The 13,207-nt window shown below is 58.0% G+C and overlaps 1 protein-coding gene across 1 annotated transcript in view; it reads right to left on the bottom strand.

Annotated features, from left to right (window-relative positions):
• Positions 1-13,207, bottom strand: part of CDH23 (cadherin related 23) — a 416,092-nt gene that overhangs the window by 165,936 nt on the left and 236,949 nt on the right. Inside the window, exons 12-13 of the mRNA XM_053663874.1 lie at positions 649-798; positions 35-193 (exon numbers count right to left, since the gene is read on the bottom strand). Of these exons, the coding sequence (XP_053519849.1) occupies positions 35-193; positions 649-798 (309 nt within the window). The remainder of the gene's footprint in view (positions 1-34; positions 194-648; positions 799-13,207) is intronic.

The raw sequence follows: 13,207 nt of genomic DNA, 5'->3' as shown, positions 1-13,207 counted from the left end.
ACTCAGTGGCCATGCAGGAAGAGTGGGGACTCACCAGGACTGTCAGCACAGAGGTCCCCACAGTGACATTCTCGTACAAGCTGATGTTGTACAGTGGCTGGCTGAAGATGGGCCGGTTGTCATTCTCATTGATGAGGGTAATCTTCACCTTGGCATAGCCCACGTGGTCAGGCACACTCTCGTTGGCAAAGAGCTGGGTGTGCAGAGCAGGGCCCAGGTAAGCTCCCACGTGCTCCTGGAGCCTTTGTCCCCATGAGTCCCCTGGGGCCTTTGCAGGTGCCAACCCAGAACACCTGTCAGAGCCCCTGCTCATTCCAGGTGTGTGCTACTGTGAGTCCCTCCATCACTGGTCATAGGGGGGGGGGGGGGTCCACTGATTCTGCCGGCAGGGTGTGGATGGCAGTGCTCCTGAGGGATTTCTGAGGCTTGGTGGTGCCTGGTAGAATTCCGCTCAGTTCTTGGACATTTTCTGGTTGTCCTTGAAAAGGGGAGGCTCAGCCCAGCCCCTGTCAGGCTCACTGAGTCAGAGACGCAGGGAAAGGTGGGAAGAGGCGGAAGGGGTCATGTAAGGGCATGCTGTCACCCCACCCCTCCCGCCTTGCCTGAAATCCCCCCACCCAACCAGGAAGACAGTGAGAGGGCCCTTACGTCAAAGTCGTAGCGGTCCACGGTTTCGTAGTCCAGGGGGATGGCCACCCGGATGCGAATGTCCGCTTTCCCTTGGACGGAGGTGGGAGAGATGATGAAGTGGTGGGAGTTATTCCCCACCAGGTACACTTCAAACATGCTGTTCAGGCCCTGGGGTGAAGAATGGAGGAGAAACCAGTCAGAAGGAGCGTGGGAGGCCAAGGCCTGACGCGCGGCTGGGGGGCAGAGCTGCCTTGGCGTGGAAGGTGGGTCGGGGTAGGAGCGGGCCTGGCCCTCATCCCCCAGTGTCCCCAGCCTCCACTGAACGACCCTGCCCAGCTCCCTGAGCCCCCTCCTGCCCGTGTCTAGGCTTCTCTGGGAATCTCCTCCAGCTTTTTCCCTTCATCACCCCATCGGACGCCCACAACACCCTTGAAGGTGGTTCGGTGCATTTTCCATGCCCTGCTCCTTTTATTCTGTCCCAGTGACCCCAAGTGGGGAGGGGTCTTCCAGCCATAAGACCTAGCAGGGAGAGGGAGGGGAGAGCAGAAGCAGGAGAGAAGCAAGTGTCTACAGCGGTGGGACAGGAGAGGGAACGAGGGACAGAGCAGGACACTGTTTTTCCCTGTCCTCCTTCTGGAACCTGTTGGTCAGGGAGAACAATGGCTTGCTTATGTGTGGAATGGGAATAATTTCATAGCCTGAGTGGCAAAATGAACCCCTGTGTCCCCCACATTGTGGCCAGCAGGACACGACCCCAGACAGCCAGAGCTGCCGCAGCCTTTGCAGGCCCTGTTAAGGCCTAGTGGCTCAGTTTCAGTCTGCGGTCAGGTGGAGGGAGGGGTTGCTTGCTCTGAGCCAGGGGGTTCTGACCATCCTCTCCAGGGCCAGGGCCCACGGAGCCCACGGAGCCCGGCCCAGCTCATCCTCGCACAAAGCGTGTGATGTCTCCATTTGGCCAAGTCCCCAGATCAGCAGGGCGAGCCACTGCTGCAGGTGGGAGACATGGCCAAGTCTGGCCTGCTCAGAAGTGGTTCAGCTTCTTCAACTTCCTGCACACAAAGGGGGGGGGGTTCCCCCAAACCCTCCTTCAACCTAAGTAGGTGGCATGTGGTTTGTAGCCAACCAGTCAAGAGCCTCTCCCGGCCCCTGCTGCAGATGCCCAGCAGGTCACTGACCGGGGCCCTCAGGGGCCTCCTGCTCGCCGTGCGTCTCCCACCCCCGGGCCCAGCACAGCCAATCTGTGCACATGCTTGTGTGGAAAACTGGGGGCTGGGAAGGGAAGCATGCCTCTCTTCTTGGTTGCCCAAGGATGTTGAGGGGCTCCCTTCTGGAACCTGTTCCTGCAGAGAAGCAGGCAGCCAGGCAACCCGGAAGCCTGGAGATGACACCCTCAGCAAAGCCCGAGCTGTCCCACAGGCTCTCAAGTACGTTTGTGGAATGAGTGCACGTTAACATTTACCCATTAGTCTCTTGAGTTTTTTCCATTTACAACTACAAACTGGCAAAGTGAGAGCACTTCCTGTTGTGAGCCTTTCCCGAGAGACTGGAAGCAGGCCTATGCCCTGTTACCGGTTCAGTGGGTTTGAAGGGGGCAGCTCTCATAGGCTCTCCTGCTGACCTTGGGGTCCAGGCCAGCAGCGGGGCCTCCAGGGTTCCCAGCCCAGAGTAGCTCCCACACACAGTGCGGGCAATGCTCCCCTGGCCCTGTTGGGCTGTGCAGTTTCCAGTTCTCCCTGGTGTGGAATCCATTGTCAGGTGGAGGGGATCAATTAAATGCCCGAAGGGGCACTAATAGCCAAAGCTGGCGGAGTGTGACAGCTCCGAGCTGGTGACACCAACCCTTCTCCCTCCTGTGGACCTGGGTGTCTCCACCACAGGGCCTGGATGCCTGAGAGAGTGGGGGCAGCCTGAGCTGTGCCCTGGCAGGTGGAGCAACACCCCCTGTGAAGACCCCTCCCCTCGGTACCCACCATGCCCCCCCAGGCTCACTTACCAAGTTCTGTCAGTGGGAGTCGGGCAGTCAAAGGATATGAAGACAGAAGGAGCCAGAGAAGTGTGGAGAGGAGGAAGGAACCAGAGAGAAGAGATGGTGAGACCCCAGGTAGGGGTGAGGGAGAGGGGTAGGACGGACTCCAGGAACACAGGGTGCTCCAGAGGGACAGCCCCCTGTCTCTGATGGGCCATAGCCTCCCGGCTGCCGGGGAGAGGAGGTGCGCATGCTTGCAGGTACTGGGAGGTCTGTGCAGCCCCACACCTGGGGCGGGGGGCGGGGGGCAAGTCTGCAAAGGGGGAGGGAGGACAGGGGCTCCTGTCTCCTTGAGCTCCCTGAGCCCTCGCTGGGGGGTGGGGGGGGGCAGGAAAGGGGATGGGGGAGGCTGGGAGAGGAAGGGCCACGTTCCTGTGTCCTGCTACCAGGAGCCTAGACAAAACCCCTGCAGGAAATGTCACCAAGCATTGTCACGTTTTAAATTTCCTAACACAGAAAGACATAATAAACACAGGCATGAAAAACATTCACATAATTCAAAAGTGTGCAGGGCACACAACCATCTTCCTTTCTCCACAGCCCCGGGCACTTGAGAGCCTTCCCCAGAGCCTTCCTGCCACCCCTGCCTTGGGTCCCGTTCCCCAGGAAGCCATGCCTGCCTGGGCCCTGCGCATCAGCGCCTCCTCTGCGCGACACAAACAGAAGCACACTATACACGTCGCTCTGTGTTGGACTTTTTATTAATTTTTTTTACTTAAAGCTATGTCTTGGAGATTGTTCCGTAACTGTCCAGATGGATGGTGATATTAAAAATGAATGACACTGCACACATTTATTGGGCATCTACTCTTTGCCAGGCACTGTTCAGAACAGCGCCCTGAGCTTGTTGTGGAATGTCAGGAGCCCCTCGAGGCCCCAGACCATGCCTCAGGCGGTGCAAATCCACCTGGGAGTGGGCACACAGTAGGTGCAAATCCACTTGGGAACGGGCACACAGTAGGTGCTCAGGAAGTCATGGGGCTTCCACAGTTTTTCCTCACCCATTACTCTGTGCATCCTCTTCCCACAGGCCACAGGGTGGAGAAGAAAGGATGCCAGGGCTGGGAAGTCCCTCCACAGGAGATGGGGTTCAGAGAGGTTGAATGTGCCGGCCAAGGCCCCAGGGGTGGCTGGTGGCACAGTGAGGACAACAAGCTCCTGGGATGGGGTGCCTTCAGGCCACAGGCGGTGGGGTCAGGGCCTGATGCGGGCGTCCCCCAGCTGCAGCTCCAGTGCAAACTGAGGCAGCAGAGCAAATGGCGATGGTCACACTGAGAACTCAGGGGCGAATCTGAGGGCATGCCAGGCCGGCAGGTGAGCTGGAGCCGGGGAGGCATCTCCGGGGAAGGCGAGTTCTGAACTGGCTTTGGGAGTGAAGGAAAGGAAAGTGGACGCATGGAGAAGGGGTGCTGTGTTGAAGAAGTGGCTTTAAGCTCATTCTTAGTCCGTTTTGTATATTTGAATCACCTGGCGACTGTTAAACCAGACTGTCGCCCCCCCCCAAGGAATATTTGGTTCAGCAGGTCTGGGCCGGGGCCCATACATTTGCATTTCTAATACATTCCAGGTAATGCTGATATGCTGCAGGTCTGAGGCTACCATTCGAGAACCACTGGCCTAAGCAAACGCATGGAGCTGGGAACAAATAATTAATCATGAGACCAAGAAGTGAGCTGATTTGTGAAGGGTCCACGTTGGGAAGCTGGCCTGACTGCTGGGTTAATGGGAGGCTTTGCCAGTGGGTTCTACACAGAAATGCAGGTGCCCACAGGGCCCCCAGTCAGGATCTACCAGGGGAGGAGCTAGACAGCTGCATTGTCCTCAGTGCCCCCAAAGGCACCGTGTTGGGCAGCCAGGGTTGGGAAGACTTCAGACACAGGGATGCAGAGGGGAGGCAGAGTGGGCGTTCTCCACCAGCCGCACATCAAAATCACCTGGGGAACTTTAAAATATTCCCATGCCTAGGCCAGACTCCAGACAGAGGAAATCAGACTTGCAGGGTGGAGGGGCAAAGCTACCAGACGTCAGAATTTCATAATGCATTCCAGATTATTAATTCTAAAGTGCATCCAAGGAAGGACGAGAATTATGAGGGAAGACCAGTGGTTCTGAGTGTGGCACAGGGACCACTGCATCAGCCTCACCTGGAGCTTGTTAGTAATGCAAATTTGGGGGCCACGCCCAGTTCTCCAGCATCAGAAACTCGGGGATGGAGCCCAGCAGCGTTTTAACAAGCCCTCCAGGTGTTCCGATGCATGCTCAAGTTTGAGAATCACCTGGATGAAGAAAGGCAAGGGAAGGAGCAAGTCTGCGAACAGTGAAGAAAACCAGACAGATATGGTGGATGAGTGGCAGGAGGGAGAAAGCTGGGTTAGATCCTCAGGGTGGGGGCCGGAGCAACTGCTGCGCACAGGCAGAGGGAGGGACTGAGGAGGCGCCTGAGAGGGGCTGCGGGGCTCAGTGCAGCTTCAGCTGGTGCACCTGGCAGGGCAGGAGAGGGGTTTCCTGACTCTTAGGGCTTCCTGGCTTCTGTAGGTGAGGTCTCAGTGGATGGGGTTTGCTCCCTTTCCTTGGCCCGACAGCAGCAGCTGCGAGTTCAGGAGTTCACACAAGCCTGACCCGCAGTAGTCAGGACTCTCACACAGCTGCCCTGAGGCTCCGGAGTCACTTTCTGGCTGAGTCCCCACAAATGCTCAGCCTGCCCCTTCAGGACCTGTTCGGAGGTCCAGTACCTGCTGGGACTTGGCTTGTGAGAACCCCTGGGGTGTGTGTGTATGACACTCACCCACCCAGTTCACTAAGTTGATGAACAACCCCCATTAACGGCAGCCTTCGTATATCAGCCTCTTCCACATACTAAGCACCAATTATGCGCTCACATACCTTAACCAGAGGCTTCAAAACAGCCCCCCCTCCCATAGACAGCAGCAGCAGGCTACCCCCTTTCTGCAGAAGCAAACTGAGGCCAGAGAGGGTAACTTGTTCAACCCTCGCGGCTGCCATTGAAGGAGTCAACCTCGAGTCTGAACCTGCAGAGTCTACGCTCTTAACCACCCCGCCCTCCCTGGCCCCGCAAAACAGAGCACTCCTCCCCCACTCTCCAAACGGCACCCCTCTCAAGGTCGGGGATGAGGGGATGGGGGGACGGGGGGGGGGATGGAAGACGGTGGGTGGAGGTTAGAGAAGCAGGGGCCGGTGGAGGGTGCAGCCGGCCCTCCGCCCTTGCTCCCCGCCAGGCCCCGCAGGGGGACTGCTTGGTGGAGCGGTGGGAGGGAGCGAGGGGGGCGGGGTGAGGCAGGAGGCCCTCTTGGAGCTGTTGAGGGGCACTTCTGTTGGGAAGGGAGATAAAGAGGAACATCAAAAGGAGTCCCAGGGTGTGTGGAGAGGAACCCGGTGGATTAAATTCTCTTCCAGCGGGGAGAGGCGATGGGAAGGCTGATAGCTGGCAGCGGCGGTCCCGGAGCGAGCAGCAGCGCCCGCCCGCCCTCCCCTCGTCAGGCTGGGGAGCCGGCGGCTGCCCACGGGGCTTCGACGGCTCGGCTTTATTTATTTGTTGGGAAGGGAAAGGCCACTCCTCGCCTCCGCTGGTCCCCGCCCCATGCTGCAAGCCTGCAAGCCCTCAAGCCGAGCTTTGCTTCTGGTGACTGAAGTCTTGCTGCCCCCCGCGGAGGGCAACGCAACAGCCCCCGCGTTATCAGCCGCTGCCAGAAGGGGCTTTTTCCCTCAGCTCCCTCAAACCCTGTGCCCCCCACCCCCTGCTGGAAGTGGAGAAGTGGCCTTGAGAGCCGTCAGAGCTGGCAGTCACTGCCCAGAAAGGACACTCTTTGCCTCTCTGCTGTGGCCATCTCAGTGGCTCCGGGAATTGACCCTGGGTTGATTTTCAACTATTTGCTGAGAGTTTATTATGGGCTGGGTCTTCTACCAGCATCTGTTCGTGCAATGCTGACACCGTCCCCTTGGGGGCCCAGAATGGGGTTACATTAAGGACTGCCACACGCCAGGCTTCCCCTCCCCTTCAAGACACAGCATCGGCCGGCCCCTGCGGGTGGGCTTGCGTGGGTGTCCCGGGGTCCTCAGATCCCGGCCTGACTTCTCTCCGAGTATGACTCTCAGTCACCACCTTCGGGCTCTGGACACTGGCACTCCCCTCTGCAGGTGCCATAGTCCCCCAGAGGGAGGGGGGCCTGGCCCACCCCCCAGACTCCTTCCTTGGGCCTGAGGTCTGCACACGCCTCCATCCCTCTGGCTCTTGCCTGGTGCTCCCCAACCAGAACACCTCCCGCGGATGGGGGCACCACTTAGCCCCCAGAGATGCTCATCTCGCCTCACTTCCTGTCAGGGTAGCAGCTGGGTTGGTGACTCTGTGGTGTGATGCAGCAGAGACAGTAGGGTTCAGGGTGTGGGAACACGCCCTGTCACTTCCTAGCTGTGTGACCTTGGGCAACTCCTATTCCCGGAGCCTCGGTTTCTTCATCTGTGAAGTGGGGGGAGGAGGCGCACCCACAGGACTTAACCTCCCTCTGCCGTGTTTCTGCGGGCGACACCTGAGCTAGTTTTTTTTTTTTTTTTAACCTCATGCAGGAGGCTCCCCGGCGGCAGGAGCGCTGAGTGCCTTTTCCTTTGTACCCCAAATGCTAGGGGACACTCACCCCACCCTGTGAACTACAATGTGCCTTGCAGGAAACTTAATTCCTTTTAACAGAGAGGAGAGACCAGGGCAATGCAAATGCTTGGTGGGCTAGGAGAGGGCAGCAAGAACGAAAGGTGGTCTCTATATGGGGGGTGCAGTGTAGTGAATCAAGACAGGGATGGGTTAGGGACCTCTCGAGGCACCCAAGGAGTGCTGTGGGCTGGTGGGACAGCCTTCCCCAAGCTGGGAACTGGACCGGGGACCTGGAGTGCAGAGGTGGGCCCCGAGAGTCAGTGCTGCCCACACAGAAGCCCTGTCCGAACTCAGGGCCGGTGGTGCCAGGGCGCGAAGCCCTAAGTGTCAGTGGCGGCTAAAAGCACTCGGCCTTCGGCCTTGGGCCTGACCCCAGATTTGGGCCCTGCCCTTGCCACTCTGTGACTCTGCCCAAGGGATTCTACCTCCTTAAGCCTCAATTTCCTCATCTGCAAAATAGGCAGCAGAGTAAAGGCTTCCCGGTGAGGCCATGGTGGGTGAGTTGCAAAGCCTTCCTCAAGGGCCTGGGACAGAGCAAGTGCCCTTAAATAAAGAAGTTATTACTATTGTTCCGGAAGGAAGGGGTTGGAGGGAGGGGCTGATTTCTAGACCTTGGCCCAGAATGAGAGGGGCAGGCAGAGAAGGGGCAAAGGTTTGGGTGTGTGCGGGGTGAGGGGACATCCCCGCCCGGTGTCCCCCTGGGTGTTCCTCCCTCTTCCAGGGCTCTGCTCGGCTCATCCGTGCTGTGAGTGGCAGAAAATCAAAGCCCAGTGGAGATGCCTTATCACTCCTTTGTCTACCTTTCACTTAATTAACCCCAATCAGACACGCCGAAGTGAACCTTGGCGGGAGGCCGCCTTTCCTCACCCCTTCAGCTCAGAGCTTGCGGTTCTCCTTACAGGCCCCCACACCTACGCGGGGGCCACGTTTCTCGGCCCTGCCTCCCCGGGGCCACTGTCTCGTGCCCAGTGCATCAGGCTGCCCGCTGGGAAGCTGGAGTCCAGGGGACGATGGGAAGGGGCCCTGCGGTGGTCACTGTCCACTAACCCCACCTCTATCCCCCCGGGGCCTTCCATGTTTCAGAGTCTGGGGGACCTGAGGCTGGCTGGCAGTGCCCCAGCAATTCCTGGGTGAGGGGCCGCTCCCGCCTCCTGTTCTTAGTCACAGAATTCCGATGCCGGGACCCAGCAAAGCCCATGTCGCACGGCGTAGCTCAGCCCTGCTCTTTCTCTCGTGCATTCTACGCTCGGCTGGCCACCAGAGCCTCCGTCTCCCCACCCCGGGAGCCGGCCACCTCTGGGGCCTGCATCAGGGGGAAGGAAACAACCCTCATTGCAGGCTCTGCTGAATGCCCTTCCCAAGCCCCTCTGGGGTTTGGGCCCTTGAGCAGCATGGCCCTGAGGTCCGGCACCTGTTTCCTCTGGGTCTGCCACTGTCCCCGTGTGAGGGGCAAACCCTCTGTTCTTGCTGGGCCTCAGCCTCCTGACCCGCAAAGTGAGGAGTGTGCACCTGCCGCGCTCTTCCGACTGCGTCTGCTCTCCCAGCTCGCGGCCCCGCTCCGCCCTCTGTGCCTTCCCGCTTACTCCTGTCTCCTCTCGTCTTCGTCTCTCCTTTTCTCCGTGTCCTCTCCTCTCTTCCTCTTCCCTTTGCTTTCCCCTCTTACCTTTCTTTTCCCCTTTCTCTGTCTCTCCTTTACTGCCTCCCTCCATCTCTCTTCTCGCCCCTCCTCCCGCTGCCCTCCCTGCGTTTCCCTTTCTCTCCCTCCCCGCCCCCCCCCCGTCCCCCTCTGCCAGCCTCCGCTTCCTACCCCCCTCCCAGGTTATCTGTCGGATTCCACACACGCCTGCACAGACGGGATCAATCCCAGGCTGCTTTGCCTTCAGCTTATCTCTGCTCCAAATGATTGATTTTCCCTCTTTAAGAGTAATTTGCTGGTGAATTCCACGTATTGCAAAAACCCTTGTGAAATCTAATTCAACCCGATTGGCATCAGGCACTTTGGGCAAAGAATACTAGAGAGCTGTCAATTTCATCAAACGGGCGTGTCATAGAAGAGGTGCCTATGGAGACGGTACGAGGTGGGCAGGTGCTCTTCACCTGCACAGGTGCCCCTCCCTCCTCTCCTCCGCCCTCCCCTCCCCTCTCCTTCCCTCTGCTCTCGCCCTCAGAAAGGATCTCGTCCATCGGCCTCCCAGCCAGCCCCAGCTCTTCTGGGAAAGGAACTGTAAGGTGCACCGGGCACTTGCTTTAAGATACTTGCTTCCCGATTCTGTTTCCCCATTTGCAGCCCACCATCCTAGTGCACCAAGGGACTCTCACACTTCCAAGGCCCAGCTACACCTGGCCACCTGTCTCTCTCCTTGCCTCCCGCCAGCCCCCGCCCCGTTTCCCAGGCAGAGCGCTTACTCCAGGGACCCAGCAAAGCCCATGTCACATGGTGGTAGGTCAGCGCTGCTATCTCTTTTCCACATCCCATTCTTGTTTGGCTCAGAGCCTCAGTTTCTCTACTCTGGGAATGGGCCACCTCTCAGGCCTGAATCAGAGAGGATGGGGCACAAGCTGACCCAGTTTGCCGGGGACTGAGGGGGTTCCCAGCACCTAGAACTTTCAGTGCCAACACCTGGGCAGTCTCAGGTAAACCATGAAAGCTGATCCCCAGCTCTACTAGCTGTGTCTGAGAGCCCAGAAGGGGCCAGCTGGCACCACAGTCCAGGTGTGGAGGTCACACACTTGGTACAGTAAACAAGGGGTTCTGAGCACCCAGTTCCAACCACATGAGCCGTGTCCCGCTTATGCTCTCCAAAGGTGTCATGACCTCAGAGGCTCAAGCCCCCATGCCACTCACACGCAGGGGCTGGTCCTGACCAGTGAGGACAGGTGCACGCTGGTGAGCGGTCCTTGCTCAGCCCTGGTGGCCACTGTTCGGGTGGGTCAGAACAATGTTGTCCAAGTTGCCACCCATGTCTACCAGCTACAGCAAAGATCACTGCATCCACCTCAAAAGCTGAAACTGGCCACTTTGACCCCATTTCTCTGCTTCAAGCAAATAGCCAGTCCTGGTAGGATTCAGTCTTTGAGCTGCCCTGGGCCCCCACGGCAGTCAGCCCTGTGGGCGCTCACTGAAGCAGAGTGGCTTTAGGGGGACTAGCCTGGGGATCCAGTCTCCCCATAATAGTGCCTGCGGGCACATCGGTCAAAGGGCAAGCTTTGGGTGGCGGACTGGGGCTACAGGGACCTTTCTAGCCGCCCTCCCCCACAGGGCTGTTCTGTCAGGCCAACTGGACTGGTGACTCACACACAGGACAAAGGGGTCCATGGGGGGTTTATGGGGCTTAATTCAAGGGCAACACATCCCGCCCACTGCCAAGATCCCAAAGGGGTGAGGCCAGGCCCCCTTCTTCCTTCCCTTCTTCCCTCCTGCCTGCACCCCTATTTGAAGGGCACAGTACCCCAAGTGGAAAGCTTAACAATTCGTTCCTCACAGACCTGCTTTGGAACCCAGGCATACCTCCCAACACAGGCAGCCCCTTTCCCAACTTCAAGGCCATCCCAGTCAGCATGTGCCAACCTGGACCTCTGCCCCACACCTGGCTTCAAACCCGTCCTTCACTGTCCTGTCGACTTCTGCACTGGGGTTTGTGCTGGGGCCGGGGCAGGGGCTAAGGTGGGGCACAAATGTTCTCAGCAGTGCAGGGAGGAGAGTCCAAAACGCAGGAAAAAGGGTATGCACCCCAGTGTGCTCCAAGCCCAGCATTGTCCTTCCCTGTCCCTGGGGCTCCTTCTGTCTGGGAAGGAACATGTGACCTGAGACACAGGGTCCCTGCAGGAGGAGGATGAGTCTCGATGGCTGGCCGAGGGGGCATCCAGCCCCCTGCTTTCTCCCCAGGACCTCTAGGGGACCCTGGCAGAGGAGCGGGCAGGCTGGGGTATGGAGCTAAGAGCTGGGTCTTGTACACAGCGGCTGCCCGGCTCTGCCTACTTGCCATGCTAAGACTATTTCCCTCTTCCCACAGAGAGAGAAATGTGTGACCAGGCAAAGAAATCTGACTGCCGTATGGAAATCAGGAGGGGGACACCGCCTGCTGCTAATCCGACCACTTTGTATTCCTCTGCCTCTCCCACAGCCAGCCCGCCTTCCCTGCGCCTCTGTGTGGCAGGGGGGCGGCCGAGAGGCTAGAGGGGGTGGGAGAGACGGAGGGACCCCCGAGCTGGCATGCTTCGTGACCTCAGGTAAACTCTCTGCCCTCTCTGGGCTGCCTTTCCAAATGAGGGACCCGACTGCCTTCGGGAGGCCTGGAGGACAGAGCTCATGACTGTTTAGAGCCCATGAACCTGGGAGACCTGGGATCCTGGGAGCCAAAAAAAAAAAAAGATTTCATCTCCTTTCCCTTCCCGGCCCTCTGCCAGGTGAAGCTGCCCAGATCTGGGTCCCTATGAACAAAGACACCACAAGTGCCCTAAGAAATGGATCCTGGGCTGAGGCAGAGTACTGGGCTCCAGGCAGATGGATGACCATGTCTGGTGATAACCCCGCATGTCTCTCGGCTGCCACTGGGCATCTCAGAGTCAAACCCGGACACAGCTGCAAAGAGCGCCCCCTACTGAACACGTTCCACATCTCCCAAGGCACGGGTGTTGGCCACACAGTAACAAAGGAATGAGTGGGCTACATGCATGAGTGGGCTACATGTGTGTTCTGCGAATGTGTGGCTACGAGAAAAAATCAGACAGAAGTTGGAGATAAGGAGGGAGTGCGGGAGCAGGGAAGAGAGAGAATCAGATTAAAAGAGAAACTAATAGAAAAAGAAATAAAGAGACTGAGGCAAGGATGGGCGCAGGACCCTCAGGTGAGGAACTAAATTGCAGCAAAGATGAAACCAGCAAGACCTGGCCACTGCCCAGCACAGCGGTGGCAGATGGTGGCAGCTCCCGTCTTCTTTTCCTCCTCAGCCTGCCACTCCCCTCTCTGGGATCCCAAACTCTAGCCTTATTCCAGCCTCTGCTTTTTCCCACAGGCCCCCCAGGCAGTCCCTGCCTGTGCATTCTGTCTGTCATCACCCTCGGTCACGGTCTCGTTTCTCCTGGTGTTCAGATTAGTCAGCCTAAAGCACAGCTCTGAGGGCATCACTCATGCTCAAGATCCTTCAGTGGCTCCCAACTGCCTGCTGAATTAGGTTCAGACTTGCCACGGCACTCAAGGCCCTGCAGCCCACCGCCAACCCCCGCTCTGGCTTTACAGTAGGGTGTGTGTCACAAACCCGCAGAATTAAATAGCAGTGAGACAGGACGCTGCTGAGTAGAAAAGTCCACCAGAGGTGCTATGTGTGCTGGCGCCTTTCACTTCATCTCTTTTTGGGGGGTTACTGGAGAGGTCTTCAATAAGTCATCATTTTTATAATTAACAGGCAGTGAAATAGACGTTTTGGGGTATACAGTTCTATGGATTTTAACACAGATTCATATTACCCTCATCACAACTAGGACACAGAGCAGTCCAAGAACCCCAAGGACCCCCCTGTGCTGTGCCCCTCACTCACCCTGTGGCTCCCCAAGCCCTGGTCCTCTGTCACTACAGTTGCGTCTTTTTGAGAGTGCCATGCAGTCACGCAGCGTTTGAGACTGGCTGTCTTCACTTGCATAGTGCTTTTGAGATCCTTTGATTCTCACTTCAGCTAAGCAGTCTGCTTACCTAAGCACGGCCCCATCCCTGGGCATGGGACTGAGTTAGCTCATCCGCAGGGACCCCAGAGCTGGGGGAGGAGGAGGGTCCTGCTTCCCTCTCTGGACTGAGCCATGGGTGTGCCAGGGAAGGGCTTTAAGACACACAGGGAGAAGAGAGTCAAGTGGATTTTTTTTTTTTTTACAAAGCCTGATAGGCCGGCTCTGTA

Source organism: Artibeus jamaicensis, unplaced genomic scaffold, assembly GCF_021234435.1.
Source record: "Artibeus jamaicensis isolate MK-2021 breed Jamaican fruit bat unplaced genomic scaffold, CSHL_Jam_final contig_332, whole genome shotgun sequence".
In the NCBI taxonomy this organism is placed as follows: domain Eukaryota; kingdom Metazoa; phylum Chordata; class Mammalia; order Chiroptera; family Phyllostomidae; genus Artibeus; species Artibeus jamaicensis.
The sequence above is the reverse complement of the archived record's forward strand: the minus strand, read 5'-3'. Positions and strand labels throughout refer to the sequence as shown.